The 16,942-nt window shown below is 38.7% G+C and overlaps 1 protein-coding gene across 1 annotated transcript in view; it reads right to left on the bottom strand.

Annotated features, from left to right (window-relative positions):
• DSCAM (DS cell adhesion molecule) overlaps positions 1-16,508 on the bottom strand; it is a 411,800-nt gene extending 395,292 nt beyond the window's left edge. The window contains exons 1-2 of the mRNA XM_076354240.1: positions 16,451-16,508; positions 11,642-11,788 (exon numbers count right to left, since the gene is read on the bottom strand). Coding sequence (XP_076210355.1) covers positions 11,642-11,744 — 103 coding nt within the window. The 5' untranslated portion in view covers positions 11,745-11,788; positions 16,451-16,508. The remainder of the gene's footprint in view (positions 1-11,641; positions 11,789-16,450) is intronic.
• Positions 16,509-16,942: the final 434 nt, after the last annotated feature.

Consider the following 16,942-nt stretch of genomic DNA (forward strand, 5'->3'; position numbering starts at 1 on the left):
TGCTAGTTGAGACTTACATTCTCGCGACAATTTATTTTACAGAAATGTTTGCTTTCAGAACACACTGACTATAATGAGTATTTCTTTGTATAGAATATATCTAAATAGTTTTATTAATTTTTTAATTCTGCATACTGTTTTCTACATTTAAGGGATCAGTTTTACTTACAGTATAGTTGTATATTTCCATATAGTGATTTTTAGCATTTCAGTTGGTGCCATTTTTTCTTTTTCACCTTGGAAATACTTTTTAGCTTTTAAACAAATGCCTTTCTTGTCAGCGTTTTGTGAAAAACAGTTACAAATTGGAAGAGAAAATGGAGTACATGGAAGGATTCTCAGTCCTCAGTACAGACAAAACACTCTTACAGACACAAAATAAATGTAAGTCTGAAAAACAGGGAGAAATTTTTTTTTCCATCATTATCACTCAGGTCTTGCCTGGAGGAACAGTTGCAAGAAAAATATCAGAAGAAAAAAAGATATTACTTTTGTATGGGTTATGTTTCTTTAAAGAATAAAATGTGGGTTTACTAAACAATGGTATTTAAATAGATACAGTTGGGCAGGATATTTTACAAAGGGAGGGCAGTAAAAAAATGCTCTGCCCCTAGAAAATTATAGTCTATTTGTCTCTTTGTTCGTTCAAAAATTAAAAAATCAGCTCCATAGCTGAACCCAAATGTATTTTCTGAGTGTGTCAGGAATTTGGTTCTCTGTTTTAATGGAGAAGGGGGAAAAACATTTAGAAAAAAATAAATCCGTAGGCATGCAATTGAAAAAACAAGAGTGCTGTATGTCAGCTCTGTTTTCCCTGCTGGAATATATAATCCCTGAACAGAGCTAGCCCTGACCTTCCACAAGTAGCAGGGTAATTGTTCTCGGGGATTTTATGAATATCACTATCTATTTGCAAAGAAAACCATGGATAAAAGAGGAAAATGAATTTGAATTTGCAGTGAAAGTGAGCATCCAGTACCGGGCTGTTCACCAACTGGAAGAGAGCCAGACTCGATCCCCAGGCAGACAGCCAAGGAGACATCTTTGCCATGGTTCACAACCAAGTTCTGCAGCTGGAGAGTTAAGCTGGGCACAGAGGAGGGACCTCTGCATCGTCTTCAGAGCAGATGAAGATTTAAAGACGCTGGGGCATTAATTTTGCCGTCCTTCCTCACTACCAGACCCAGAAGCGGGGCAGCAGTAAAACACAAGTTTTGCATGGGAAAACTGTACAGAACAATCCCTCCAGGGCACCGCAACAAAGGATAAATCCTTCTGAGGAGAAGGAGAGAACGAAACCAAAGCACAGAGCTGAATCCACAAAGATATACACAGGATGCATCTCTTAATTCATAATTCCTCACAGTCCTCTCAAGCATGTCCCTAGTGTCAAATTACTCCCTCTTGAGCCACCCTTTTAGTTCTCCATGGTTGCACCCGATTGCTGTCCAGCTTCGGAGAGCAGGGTGTGAAACGCTCCCTCTTGGTAGTAATGTTTTACTGATCACAGCTGCCCGCGAGGCAGAGGTGGGAACCAGCCCCGGGGAGGGGGATCTGGCCCAGGTTGGGTGGGTTTAGCCCTCTCCAGGTCAGGGCTCATCCCCCAGTTGTGCTGCTGCAGAAGGGCTCAACAAGGACAGCCGCTCACCTGAGACGTCAGCAGCGCAGGCATGAATTTTTAACTCCTCTGTTCACTGAAGCGGCAGTTGCTTTCGGTCCAATTCACTGCACAAGATGTGCAATCTTAGTTTTATGCAGAGGTGAAATTCCTGTATTAATTCATATTGAGTGCACACAACAGTCAGTGAGAAAAATGGCAGTGCGGAGAGAGAAAAGTAAGAGGGATTTCTGTGATCCATATTGAATTAGTTATTTTAAAATGAATGGTAAGTATTCCATGAAGGTATCCAAATAAACACAGAGCCGGTCAGATGGCGGTAGGGGAAAGAAAACTTGCAGGTGTAGAAAAGAAAATGACACAATGAGGCAGGGAAGAATAAGTTGCCGTAGGTATATACCTACATCCTTCATTTCATGCACCCGTAATTCTCTCTGGCAGCTGCATGATTAATTCAAAGATTTATTGATTTTTTTTCTTGCTCAATCCTGCTGACCTGCTTTTGTTGACAGGTCTGTGTGGATCACACTCCTCTGCCAGCTGAAAGCATGGCATCATGTCGGTCTCCATGGTCTGCAGTAAGCATTTCAACGCATTCAACACGAACAGTGTTCAAGTGCATGGTAAAAACATGCAGAGCTCATTTCAAACCAAACATGAACTAACAAACTGGTATGCTGTTTTTGCCGTGAAAAACATCTGTAATTGCAATTATAATGCAATTTTGATGGGGGGAAAAAACATCTAAACAGTTCAATCTTTCTTCTCCTGTACTCTCAATTTTTATCAGAAATTCAATAGCTTTAAGTTTTCTAGCAAAACTAAAGGCATTTTTGGTAGAGCAACTGTTTACAATAAAATAATGTTTAGCCTTTGCATCCACCACCTTTCTGCAGCAGGACAGAGCATCTATCCCTGTGTCACCCCAGTATAGTTACACAGCTTGCGCCCACCTACCAGATCACAGGCTTTAAAAATTCACGCGATTCTAACTAAAAGATCACCTAGTCTTCATTGTAACCTTCCTCCGAAGAGAAAACATACGTGCTATTAAAATGTGCCTTTACAGTTTAGCAACCCAGGTGAAGCAACAGAGATACAACACTGATGTCACAGCAAATGAAATAAAGCTCTACCAGTTAGGTACCTCCAATTTTTTCTAATGAGTCATTCTTCTAATGAGCCTTTCAATTAAAATTGGACTCTTGACAGGGAAGACAAACCAAACGAGCATCTCTATGGCCATCTACAGCCCTAAAAATTTGCAGGTTTATCTACTTAATAGCACTGTACTCCACAATGATGTTACCTGGTACAACACACAACGCTGGAAAATACTGTTTCTGTTTCTTCCGGATGTCACCTGTAGGTATCTCCTTGATGTATTAAAAATAACCAAAAAAATCACAGCTGGTGGCAGTTTTGACATTCTACCCCTCTCAGAGTGCAGCTAAACCACGTACACAGGCAAAAGCTGTACGGTATAAAGCATTCTGGGTAGTAAGGCATGCACTCATTAAAATGAATCTCATGCATCAATTTTGTCCCCTCTTATCAAAACTGTCAGAGCTCATTGGCTGTTTGCTCAGGTTAGACAGAGTTTTGATGGGAAAGCTCAAGCATACAGTGCTTACTGTGGTCATCTACTTATCCATTGCCATTCAGGAAGGTGACGATCACAAGCCACTAGCAGAGCAGATTTATAAGGAAGAAAACGATGCTACGATCACTATTTCAAAAAGTAAAAATGAAAATAAATAATAAAATTAGACCTAAAGCCAGCATACTGATTCACCGAAGTATGTTCCTGCTCCTAGTCCTTTGATACCAAATCTGATAGCACTGAGCCTTGCTGTCTACAAATCAGACCCCCAAAAATCCTGCATATCAAACCAAAGCAATAAAACCATTGCTTCAAATATTCAAGAAAAATTATATGAACCAAAAAACTGCCTGAAGAATAGTAAAAAAAGAGCAAAGACAAAATGGAAAAGTGCTGAGTGAACACCTGTGAAGGTCAGCAGCCAGTCTGCTCTTATTTCACCTTTAATAAAGATCTGGTAAACATCAAGTTAATTAAAATGCAGGCCATATTTATTTGAAGGTTTTACAAACCCCAGAGAGAATTAATATTACAGGAACTGAGCAGGCTAGAAAAAGCTGGCCAGATGATAAAATGGGATTCACCCCAGGAAAATGAAAGAAATTTCAAGTACATCTGGAGAGAAAATAATGTGACACGGATATTTCTAGTGAGAGACTAGCTGTGCCACTGAATTCAACCACGCTGAAAGAAACGTCTTCATGACTGGCAACATCAAAAACAAGGTGGTAAAACAGAACAGTTAGGGCATCAGATTGGATAATGTTTTGCATGGTCCAACAGACCCTCAGGCCTGTAGAGAGATGTGATAGGTGTCCATATATATCTATGTATTTATGTATAGATGTGTATCTGTATACACATACTTATGGATACAAAGAGGGAAAGAGAGACAAAGGCATGTATTTTAAAATAAAAAATCCAAATATTTGAAGCCTTAACACAGAAAGCAGAGTTACAACCTCTCTTTCTCTCTCTCTCTCTAATTCACAGGAGCACAAGAAGCCATTCTGAAGGGGGCCTGAATCCAATCAAGTTCTTCATGTGCTTTGATTGTGTAAGTAGAGGCGGCGGGGGGAATTGAAGGGTTGAGAAAAAAAGTAGAGAAAGAGGATTGGGGCACTGCTGGAGGTGGGGGGGGAGATGTTTGGTTTTAAAGTGAGTAGAGGGAAAGGATCCCTCCAATTGATGGAAATGGAGGGCTATCCAAAACAGAGCAGCAACAGAGGGGAAAAAAGTTACAATACACTTGTCTCCCAGACACACTTCATTACTGAAATGCCAAAGACACTGCTACTATTTGTGAACGTTATTAGCATTAAAATTGCTGGATGTAGTGAGACAGAGCAAATTTTGGCTTTCTGCACTTTAAGCACCAAGACACCCCGCTCAAATACATTTTTCTCCTCCATCTTTCACAAACAGCCACCGATGTTCTACGCCCTCAGAGGAGCCAAAACCTCTAGTCACGCTGAGGAAAATCCACAAGTTCCCTCTACAGGAAAAGTCTCTCTGATATTACCACCTCTGTTTCACATGCATTCTTCCCTGTGCTGATTAAATGATCAGAAACCACTCCTTTGCCCACAATCATATCTTGCTCGCTTTCCTCTGGGCTGTCAAAATGTGATTCTTTGACATGTGCATCAGATGCTTTCCATCTTCATCCTCTCTAGTCACTCTCAACACCTGCCTCCCACAAAGCTGTTGAAATCCTTGCATCCAGTCCTACCAATCCCACAGCCATAATTTTAGAATGATTCACCTGATCAAAATACGCCGGCATAGGAAGCAAACACGGAGCACAGGCTGCGGAGTAGCCAGAGGAAAGGTCCTCCAATGAACAGTTGTAAGTACATTGCCTTGCTCAGTTACAATTTTAGTTTACAATGAGTCAAAGGAGAGTGTGAAAAATATTTGCACAAGCATGAAGTGTTAAGTTTTTACCATCTCTACTTTCTAGGATCATAAGACACTCTCCTCTTAAAAGAACAGTGCTCTCAGGAAAAATGCAGATAACTAGACATTTCTTAAATAATGCAGTAAATTACTTTTTCCTAGGTCCCTTAAGAAAATAACCGTGTTGAAAGAGAAAGCGAGGAAGCAATATATTGTTTTTAGAGATGGGCAAGCGCACCTTACATGTCTTCAAGAAGCTTAGAAAACACATTACTGTAACAGCAAACCTACAGTCTGACCCGAGCATTGCTGAACACTACTTACATTAGCTTTCCAGGGAGTCAAGGAAGCTCAGCAGATGTAGGGGTTTGACTGCTTTACTTTCTGTGTGCTATCACAACTTTGAATAGCAGAATTAGATCTCTCTGACATATTTCTGGTAGAAGGTAGTTTACATTCAGATTTTTTTTATTTTAAATATGTTGCTAGTATTTAAGCATAAAAAATTGTACTCTTCATCCCACTCTATCTAACTGGGAAAAATCTTGCATCTAGAGCATCCAGTGGCATAGGTTAAGTGTCTGCTGAATGCTTGCTGGTTGGCAACCATGATTAAGCCCTGACATCAAACCAAAACAAGAAAGATCATAGCTCATCTCTACCAGACACAGCCTCAATCAAATGGCTGGACTTAATCCCTGTGATCATCAGCAATAATCTAATTCTGAACACGGGACTCTGCACACAGGACCACTCTCCCTAAAGAGAGAGGGGTTTGGGTTTTTTTCCCTACTATGTACAAACCTCATGGCTGAAAAAACAGCGATCGCTCTGTGCAAACTGAACCACTGCTATAATCTCCAAACGCCAGCACAAACAAAAACTGCAGTGCTGTATTTTAGATGCCACCACGTGATAACTACTGGCAAACATTGACTGCTTACCGTCAACCGCAGCAGTTCAGAAAAGCCCTTTGTGCAGAAAGAGATCCAAGTGTCCCTGAGCCTTTTAAAGACAAGACTTGAGGAACTGTGTGTAAATAAATAATGCAATTATTACATCAAATGTAGGTCATTGTACGTCAGTGACACTTCTCAAGCCATGGTCCAGTGTGTCTAATTTCTGGCCAATGGAAAGTATGCTGGCTGGAAGGCTCATTGGCTGTCATCGGCACGTCAATCACAGCGCTTCAGGGAACCGCTTTCCATTCATGCTTACACACCTTTCCCTCAAAGCTGCTATTCTTTCGGTGCAGATTTAAATATGCCATTGTGCACAGTCGTTATTATCTGTCTCTCTCCATTTCTACCTTTTTTAAGCAGTCACACTCTATGTATAAATCGGACAGATTCTTGCATGGTATGTCATTAGTCAGGAAAATGGGAATTCAGAAAGGTCAGGGCACGAACCTATTCATGATCCTGCTCTTGGCACTAAGCTATTCAGATACATGGCAAAACTCGAAATCCCTTGTAGTTATCAGCATCAGGATAGGAGGCATTCATAACAGAAGTATAGTATGTAGTGACAGACCAGATTTAATCCTTCAGCCTTTCTCTGTTTCCATCTACTCTTCATTCTCCTCTTTTCTGTCTCTTTGCTGATCCCTTACACTGACCTTTATTTTTAATAATCCCTTTCTGCCCTCCTTCCCATATAACCACACCCATCCTCTGCTCTCTCTGGGGCTAATTAACATATGAATGGCCTCTCTGTTTTCACCTAGGCAGAGCAGAATCAGCAGTTATTTTGTCTTTACTCTCCCTTCTAGTCCAGCTTCACAGTTCTGCGTGTGAAGAAATACTACAAGGCAAGCACTAGTTTCCCGTTGCTTAATAGGAGCAGAAGCACAACCTGTACTGTGGCACTTTTCTATACTGTTGTTCCTTGGTTTTATGGCTGTTGTTACAAAAACATACTTTGCTGCACTCTTTGGTCCTGCAGGGCCTAGGCTGTTTTCAATGGTTACAAGGTCAACACAAAACTGATTCCAAAAGTCTCTCTCTGGGAATGGTTTGTGAAGGAAAGCAGTAAGGAGGAAAGGAAACTTGACCTTTGAGCAAGCCGTACGCAGCTGTCAGTCATACAACGTTCTAGGATTATTTAAGCTTTTATGTTTAGTGTCATCTAATGAAAATGCATAAGAGATGGTTACTGATACAAGAGAAAACTGCACATCTTTACACTACCTATTATAATTCAAATGAATTTCAGACTCAGTTTCAAGTCAATTGACAGTATACAACTCTTCAGAAAAGAAGGATCTTCAGAAAAGAGATTCTGAAGTTACAGCTGTAGAACTTGGTACAGCAGTAACCTGCACTTTATGAGCCCCTTAAGACTTCTCAGAGTTACCATTCGTCCTTTTATTTTGCCAACATCTCAGAGATTGTTAGGCAAGACACACACCACTGGAAAGTTTGATTGCTTTTACTAGAAGGTTACTAGATAGGCAAATAAGATACACTTTATGCAGTTGTAGCAGATTGACAACTGCAGAGGTCTGCTGCTGTCTATCATGAGAGTTTGTAACAGACCTGCATCTAGTGGAGATGGCTGAATACTTCATCTAACAATTATTATTAAAAATGGATGAAAAGATTTCTGTGTGTTTGTTGTTGGAAGCTGGGGTTTTCTATTTTCCCCCGGAATAGATTCATCCAAATAATTGTTTTTCCCTCACTTTAAAAATCTTTTTCCTGCTACCTTGGCCCCTAGAGGACACCCTGAAAAAGCTTTTTGGCTTCAGATTTGCTGTCACATTGAAGGACAAAGTGTAGGAGCAAAACCCCAATTATTTAGCTGTTCCCCTGACAGAAAGACAAGCACTTGCACACCTTTTCCGTCCACAGCTGTCCTTGCACATGGAAACTTCATAGCATTCACTATTTCTGGCTCCAAACGTGGGCACCTTCCCCTTTATTGAACAGGGAGTCTGACATATCTGGACACTCCTTGGAAACGCTCTAGCAATATGTCTTCATAGGTTTCAACTCCCAATTACTTTACAATAACCTGGAGGCATGACATAAAATTACAGCCAGAAAACAGAAAATGTTTTTGCCCAGCCATATTTATTACACACTTTGATTACTATGGACATCACCGTGCTCTCTGAGAACTAAGTATACAGGCAAAAGCAGATATGTCCAGGATAGTATACTGTTGCAAGAGCAAAAAAAAAACAACTCACTGTCTTAATCAAGGAATACACGTCTTAAACACTCTTTCTAAAAAGCTAGCTTTTTTTTTTTTACATTATAAAAGTAAAACCACTTTGCTTTTTTCTTTAAAATGTTGAATTTACATAAAAAGAGAACTGATATCTAGAACAGTAAGTAACAGCTGAAATAAAAGATTCTGGTTCATCTACCAATCTCTCTATCCTAGTAGTCAGACTGGGACTACAGATAGATGGTTATGTGAAATATTTACTCTAAATTGTACTTGGAAGTATTGCATCGGGGTTTAAGACTTTCAGAAAAAAAAAAAAGGTTCTCTGTTGGACCACTTGCATATGGAGCTTCCCCATTGAAAATCTGCCCTGCTTCTTGTCATAGGGGGTCTCCCATTCCCTCCTGTAAGGTGTAAGCTTCCTGGGCTACTTGTGTCTTCTATTTGAAACAGATATATCATCTCAGTGAGAATGTTTGTCTCATCTTTTTCCTCTCTCTCTCCCCCTTCCTTTTTCTCTTTTCTTTTTCTTTCTTTTCAAGTAAACACTATCAAGTTTTCCCACAAAAACTTTGTCCACCTCAAACCATGGTAATCATCACTCTGTGAGTGCATATCTTTTTATATTCTTGCTCTTTCACAGTAGAGGTTTCCCCTCAGAATGGCTCTCATTTTTGCTGATGTTAATGAGTAACCAATAAATCAGTTATATTAAGAAACAAGAACAAAACAAGTCAGAACTTGATGCTTTCCAATATTAAATGGTGAGATAAAAAGCATACCAATGAATCTGGTCTAGCACAGAGAAAAAAAACAAGCTAGCAGTGGCTGTATAAGCAAACATATGCATTTCCTCAGAATATTGATCATTAGTGGAAAACAGCTCAATAGTCATGTTATGTCTTGCATCCTATTCATCAGCACTGGCATTCTAAGAAGACAAGCCTGATCAATATCTACCGTTTGAGTTCATGGCCAGATTATTGCAAAATTGATTATGGGTAAAACTCAAGGCAATTGTTTTATGAAACACGTGTAGGTTCTGGTTTTTAAATACTTTCACTATTAAGCTGCAGTTAAAGAGTATGAATGGTGAACAAACAAATCTTGCAATCATTGTGGTTAAACTGGAGCAATGTTTTCCTGCCTCACTTCTGCCCTTGCATGACAGATAGCATCGACCTGTAATCTAACCTGTGATTTCATCTCTGAAACTAAATCTTTTCTGTGCTGTGATCCAATATGATAAACTGAGATTTTTAATAGCATCAGTTTTAATGAATTATGTTTTATTTCCATTTAGATTTCTAACTGTTGAATTAAGGGATTGTGAGATAATTAGAAACCGCGTTTTAAGTGTTGAAATTTGTAATAGATTTTTAATGATTGTAGCCTAGTCAACCACAGTCAGAAGTTGCATTAGGGAAAAAAAAAATTATTAAATTTAGGTCCATATAGTTAAATGTTATTACACACTTTTACCCCCTAAAAGTTTGGGGTTAAAACCAATATAGACTAACCAGAACGAAATTATCTTGAAATAGCAGCCATGATGATGTGCAGAAATGCCACACTTTCTTCCCTAAAGAAGAGGTTACAGAGACCTGTGTGCCCTACTCCCGATTCCAGGGTGAAGGGCAGGATTGAGCCACTCAAAGATATCACGTAGGTACTAGGTACTAATGCTCAAGTCAAAAAAATCAGATTGAGAGGACGCAATCTATGTTGACAGAGAAAATATGCACGTTTTCTTATAAAACAGAATTAATAAACTTTAAAAAATTATTAAGGTGGTTAACCATGCAGGTATACACGTTCTTTTCCTCCAGCCAATACTCACACGTACAGATGTACGTACATCATGTAGTAGCCTATTTTAAGATAAGGCAAAGTAAACACATCCATCCACTGTTGCATTAGATAATCTTAATCATAGTTTAAATAATCTTAAGCATATTTCTGTATCATTATATACAGAATAATGGAAAGCTTATTTGCATATTTAAATACAACTCTGACCTGACTATATTGGCTGAAGTGTTGGTGAGTCCTACAATTCAGATATTACAGACCTCGTCGTGGAAACACACTCAGTTTCAGTTGCTCAATGACAAAAATAATATGCCATATCAAAATCCAAGAGCATAACAAGGAAGTGGATTTACCAAGCTTAAACAGTGCACCAGTAGTATAGGACAACTAATCATGAATTACATGGTACTTAAATATCTACCAAATCCTTCAAAAGCTATTTGAATTTTTTTTTTTTTTTTTAAATAGAACAAGCTTATGTAAGGAATCAATAAAACACAAAGAGAAATAAAATCTACAATATGAGTCATATAGAAACACAGATATTTCCATCAATGCCACATTTGTCAGAAAGGAAATATTTTTAATATACTGAGGAGAAGTACAACAACATTTCCACACGTAAGATCATAAACACAAACACATTCTTAAATATACTCTGCAGCAACATTTAACTCAAACTATTTTTTTTCCATTCTGCATTACCCTGGAACAATATACTTCAAATTTCTGCACACATAAATCATTTGTATGTGTAACAACAGCTGCACTGTCTGTAATATATAATTTAGATATGTACTATACTGAAAATATTTTTCCCACATATACTTTCTCCCATGAATTTCTTACAATGTTTATGCTTTAAAATGTTGGATATTCTTTGCCTGAATTCCCTGTACTTCCCAAACAATCCCTCACATTTCCTCACTTTGTCAGTAAATAGATTAATGCATATAACTGTTTTAGAATAGATTGTTTCACTTCAATATATTCGGCTTACAGTACAGTTTACCATGTGCTTAAGCCTCCAGTGTTACCTATGAAGATATCCGAGATTAAAATGTTATGAAAAGTATAAATATTGATTACATACCTCATTTAAATATAACCGAACAAATTTAGACTTGGGATTTCTTCTAATCTATGAGTAACATTACTACTGAAAAACAATTACAACCCAACACATGCTTTATGACACTCAAATTTCTTTGGCATGTAGGAGTCCCTTATCAAAGTTAAAACGTGAACCCATTACCACAGCACCAGGAAGCTGGTTTTATGTCTGGTATAAAACAAAAACCATGTTATTTTTCCCCTCAAGCATGCTAGAAAAAAACAGGGCTGTCTAAAACCTTCATGTCACACACAGTCATAGGGATGCAGCAATGCTAATGTGAAATACATTACCGGAAGGATGACATACCATTCAGCTATAATTGACTCAAAGTAAACATCAGGCCTTTGGGGGAAAAAAAAACCAAAACAGGAACCACAGCTGCCATCGCCAATTGGAAAAGAAAGCCATAACAGCCTACCTGAGACAAGCGAGACTGTGTCTTTCTCCCATGAGACAACAGTGATGTATGCCTCCACAGAGGAGGGGATAATGCACTTGAACACTGCTACATTGCCTCTCATGGCTTTCTGGTCCTCCACACGGACTGTATAGGGTTCCCGTAAAACTGAAGATAAAAGAAGAGGTTTCGTTAAACAAGTCGTAATCACACATCCCATCCGCTTCCCTGGTTAGCCTTAGCAAAGTTCCCCCAAGAAAGTTACTCAGGTTGTGAATTCTTTTGTCTCAGTAAATGATACAATTTTGCAAGGCTGATTGCAAATTAATATGAAAGCATTCCCAGATCTTTTCATGTCCTCAAAATCTGCATTTCACCATATTTCTGTGTTCTTCCCCTACTTAATTCTGAGGGCAAGGAGAAAGACTTTTGTAAGAACTGCATATTTATATGGGTAAATGGTGTTACATCTTCTGTTACTTGCCTAGTTTCTCATGCCGTGTTTCCCATCACAGATTTGTTTTCTGCTCTATCAAAGGGTACAAAGTACATACAAGTATTGTGTGTGAATTAGACATCCAGAGGGTAGAAGAGAAGGTCTGTGTCATTTAGGATTTTGAAGAAGTGAGAACTGAAGGAGAAAAATCAATGGAGGTGACAGCCAGAGAAAAAGCAAGATGTCTCAGAAACACAGAGAAATGACAGTAGGTAAGGTAGGAGCTACATTCAACTGACCAGCGCTGAAAGAGATAGGTTAATGGTAAGAAAACAGAAACTATGATTGAGTTGTATTAAAAACCAGCATGGGGGCACTTAGATCCAGGATATGATTTGTGTAGCATCTGGAAGAATTAATTTAATGGCCGAAGAGAAAAAAGAACAACTGGAGAAATCCTTCACTCCAAACTAATATTTCTGGGATGAGATGAAGTTGCATTGGGTAGGAGAATGGAAAGAAGGAAAATCCTGGCACTGAAATGATTCAATGAAGAATGAGGGGTGAAAAATCCTGTGAGCAACAGTTAATGGAGAAGGTGGCAGAGCAGAGATGAAACAGATGTTGTCTACTACAAGAAGTAAATGGGTAAGACAGGAAGGACAAGCAACAACATAGACTCTCCACAGGACCATAAGGTCAAGGTGCAAAAAAAAGAAATCGCCACAGCCAACATAGTCATATATCTTGAGGTCACGAACAAAGTTATATATCTTGAAGTGACAAAGAGTTTCAGTGAAAATAGGGATGAATGTATTGGAAAATGACGTGTGTGTCTGAGGCATGTTTATGCCTGAGCGCAAAAGTTACTGGGAAGAACAACCCCAGTGCAGCAGTGTAACCAAGTCAGCAATGCTGAACTGCCACATTACAGTGACATTTCTTGCCTACATATCCTGCCCACAAACATATACCAAGCTCTACCAATTACATTTAACCACATTGATTCTAGACTAAAGAGTCAGTAAATCCTTTGCAGAGTTTACAAAAGTATTTCTATACACCAGGAGCACTAGAATGTCTAAATATCAGCCCCACTTACAATGTATTTCAAGAAAAAAAGGCAGAGTACTGAAATGTAACTGTAGTTTTCACAAATGCAAACAGCATCCAGTTTTCAGGTCCAGTGCTACCACTGCAAACAGGAAGACTGAAGATCTCCATCCCAAACAAGACTGTAGCAATGTAACAGTTAGGAACTCTAACCAAAAGTAAATAAATTTAATTATAAATTAAATATTAAAAAAAAAAAAACCAACAAATCCATCTTTATGACAAGATAGACACCACTTGTTTTTAAAAAAGTCAATAATTTATTTTTAATCAAAGGTTAAGTTTCTTAAGCCTGTTATAACTGCTAAACCAATATTATAAGCACCTTTAATGCAAGTGACTTTACAACTCTGGCTGCCCTGTAATGAAGCAGCCCCCTAATCTTGTTCTACATTGGAGGGAATGGCACATACATCATCTTAATGAGGCTGACTTTTGCCTAATGCTTATGCTTCAACCATCATTTACAGAAAAGTATTGTTTAGCAGCAGTATCCTAACACACTGCTAAAGGTATTTGCATTTTTTCAAAACAGCTGGCCATTTTGAAAGTCTGCCCAGTTAATCATTTCAGTAAAAACAAACACAGAAACCATATATGGGGCACAAAAACTGGAAAGAGGTTTATCCGTTTGCTTGCTTAAAAGGTTTACATTATTGTGATTTCAGAGGCCCCTCAGTTATTTCCAGATCAGTCTTGCCAGTTCCCATGAATGACTTGCTGATTTTTATTTTTTTTTAAATCCCAAGTCCCTGAGTCATGCATTTATATGAGAATTTCAGCCTTTGCTAAAAAGATATATTCTTCCCTGCCGTGATTGCACAGGAAGTCTTGAAGATGAAATGGAGATATGCACCTTTACTTCCATGTGGGACTGGCCTGGAAGAGGATTGGGTTCGGGTGTCTAGGTGTGGGGGTTATGTTTTTTGGGGGGTTGGGAGTGTCTGTTGCATTATATGCAAAATTACATGCAAAACCACAATTACAGTCATCTGTGAGCTGGAACCCTTATATCTACTACCCATATTCTTGGGGAAGCAGGTAAATGAGTTTCAGACTTTTTCAAGCTGACTGGGCAGAGCTATATTAGACTATGCTATGATCGGATGCTCCACTGATTGCTTCTGTATTCCTAGGAAATCCTATTGCTGTTGGAGGGCACTGGGAGGAAGAGGAGATGGAGAAGAAAAGAGATTAGAAAAGGCCTCCCAAAAATCATGCTAATTCGGGCCAATCTGAAACTGTGTACAGATTTCACGTGAACAGAAATGTAACTGAAAGTAACACACAAACAAATGAAGTTTATCACTTCATATTTGAGCAACACAGGGTTTATCATCTGAACATAAAATACACTTACTGCTGTGCACAGAAGACTCTCACAAAAACTCTATTTTCCTATGATTGAGGGATTACACAAGTCCTTGGAAAAGATACTCACTAATAGCTATTGTCTGTCATCAGGCACAGTGACAGCTCTGACACACAATATCAGCTCATATGAAGGAAGGGGACTTGTTTAACTTTTTATCCAAACCTCAGATTAACTGAGAAATTGAATCATATGGAGAAATTAATGGATCAGGTGTAAAAGGCTAAAAAGGGAAGGAAAAGGGGCATTTCTGACTTGGCCAAAAGGAGTTGTTAGCTTATGAGTAAAGCAGCTACAGCCACCTACTGCAAAGCCTTTTTTTCAGGTTCTCCTTCCATTTATGAGGTTTATTTCTCAAGCAGAGGAGGAAGACTGCTTTTGGGGTTCCGTGGATAAATGGGTCAATGCTGAGCAATGGACATAGCTGCATCCTGTCATCCATATCATATGCTTTTACAACTAAATGAATACCAGTTCAGAGCCTTAGCTAGCAATGTTGCAAGTTTTAGCCTCCTCTACATCACCACATTAGTTTATCTAAGAAATAGAAAAATTGGAAACTAATACTGGAAAAAATGCTGCCCAAAAGATGCTCAAAATTGAGATACATTAACAAATCCACAAAGGACAAAAAAATATTATGTTCTCTCTAAATACAATTCTGCCAGACAACTTGTCCACAAACCCATTAAAGTAAAACCTAAAGCACAAAAACCAGAACCGAGTTCCAAACATAAAAGTTGGTTACTATGTATTCTTATGAATCTTTGGTTTACAAACTTTTTTGATCTGTGGACAACTAAACATTTTCAGAAGCAGCATAGACCACATAGACCATGACAGAAACTCCACATATACATAACATGGGAATTTGCTTCTACTAGTCACTTCTTGTGCAAGAAAACCCACTTTTCTAGACTAAAAATTTAATTAGACACATGAATTTCATGGAAACCTGTTTTTTATTCTTGCCTTCAAATTGTTTACAAACTACAGATCTCTGAATGTTAATGTATCGTTAAGAAGAAGAGAATGCATTCTCTTATTTAAAAGGAGTCACAGACAAATCTACTTCTTAACTGTTCACAGGTTTCCCTACACAACTCCTGTGAAGGCGTATCTCCAAAGGAAAGATACTTCTCTTCTGAGAAAAGACTCGCATAGCTCCACCAACAACAAAGAGGTTATGAGGATTTGCATTAGCCAAGGTTCAACTCCCAGACTAGCTTTTGTTTGTTTGTTTGAACATTTTAATTAACTGAAGTGGGTAGACAAAACCTTCAAAAACTATGCAATCATGTGTTTATGTGTTGTAACAAAAGGCCTGATTTTGATCCCACTCTAATTCTCCACTGGCTGACCCAGTCTGCACGCAGTCAGTATAGAAAACAGACTCAAAACCATTATGCTCATTTGCATCTTTTAGCTTAAACAGAAAGCGCTGCCTATGGACCAACATCAGTTGCTGAATCGTTACACAGGACAAGTTTTTCTCTCAAAACAAAGCACAACTGAATACAAGCAAATGAGAAGGGATGTGATTAGGCAAGCATTCCGCTTTTCTTCCAGCCCCTATACAAAATCCAGAGACTGCATCTTTTTCTCTCACAGCTCTTTAATGAGTAAGCATGGTCTGATTAATGATTTCATTATCAGTTTATTTTTCCTTATACTTGTGCAGAAGCTCAGCTGGTTATGATCTCTGGAAAACTAACTTTTCACCACCAAAATAAATCAAATCAGGGAGGAGAAGGAAGAATCCACTATTTTACTTAATATTGTGAAGAGTTCAGAGGTTACACTTCTGTTCGATCTCCTTTGATTCACAGCTGCTGCTACCCTTTCTTTGAAACACCGAAGTTTCCTCCCTCCTCGAGTCCATTTGAACCCAATAAAAGACTGTACTTACCAGCCTTAATGTGAACATCCTGACTTCTGATTTTCCCTGAAGGATTTTCAGCTGTGCAATAGTAAGTGTTATCATGGATTAAGTTATTAAAGCTTGAAGGAGGGAAGGGGAAAATTTGGAGAGTGCCATTGGGGTGGACGTGGCGGATCCCTGGGACATCGTAGATCTCCTCGCCCGTTGCTAGGTACCATCTGAGCGTCACAGGGGGGATCCCTGCTGCTGGACAGGGTACCAATGTCCCTGTGGTGCTAGCAAACACTACCTCTTGCAGAGATGCATTGACAAAATATAGACTGGCATGTAGATCTTCACTGAAAACTGCAAGACAAAAAAGAAAAAGAACAGACCTTGAAGACCTAGGAAATTTCAGCTACACATAAAACAATTTGACTGTTACTTGCCATAAAAATCAAACACAATGCCTAGGGAAGGTAATCAAAACATTTGGATCCTAATGCAAGCTCTAATAAAATGTTTCTCATTTTAGAAGAA

This window comes from Aptenodytes patagonicus, chromosome 1 (genome assembly GCF_965638725.1).
Source record: "Aptenodytes patagonicus chromosome 1, bAptPat1.pri.cur, whole genome shotgun sequence".
NCBI classification, from domain to species: domain Eukaryota; kingdom Metazoa; phylum Chordata; class Aves; order Sphenisciformes; family Spheniscidae; genus Aptenodytes; species Aptenodytes patagonicus.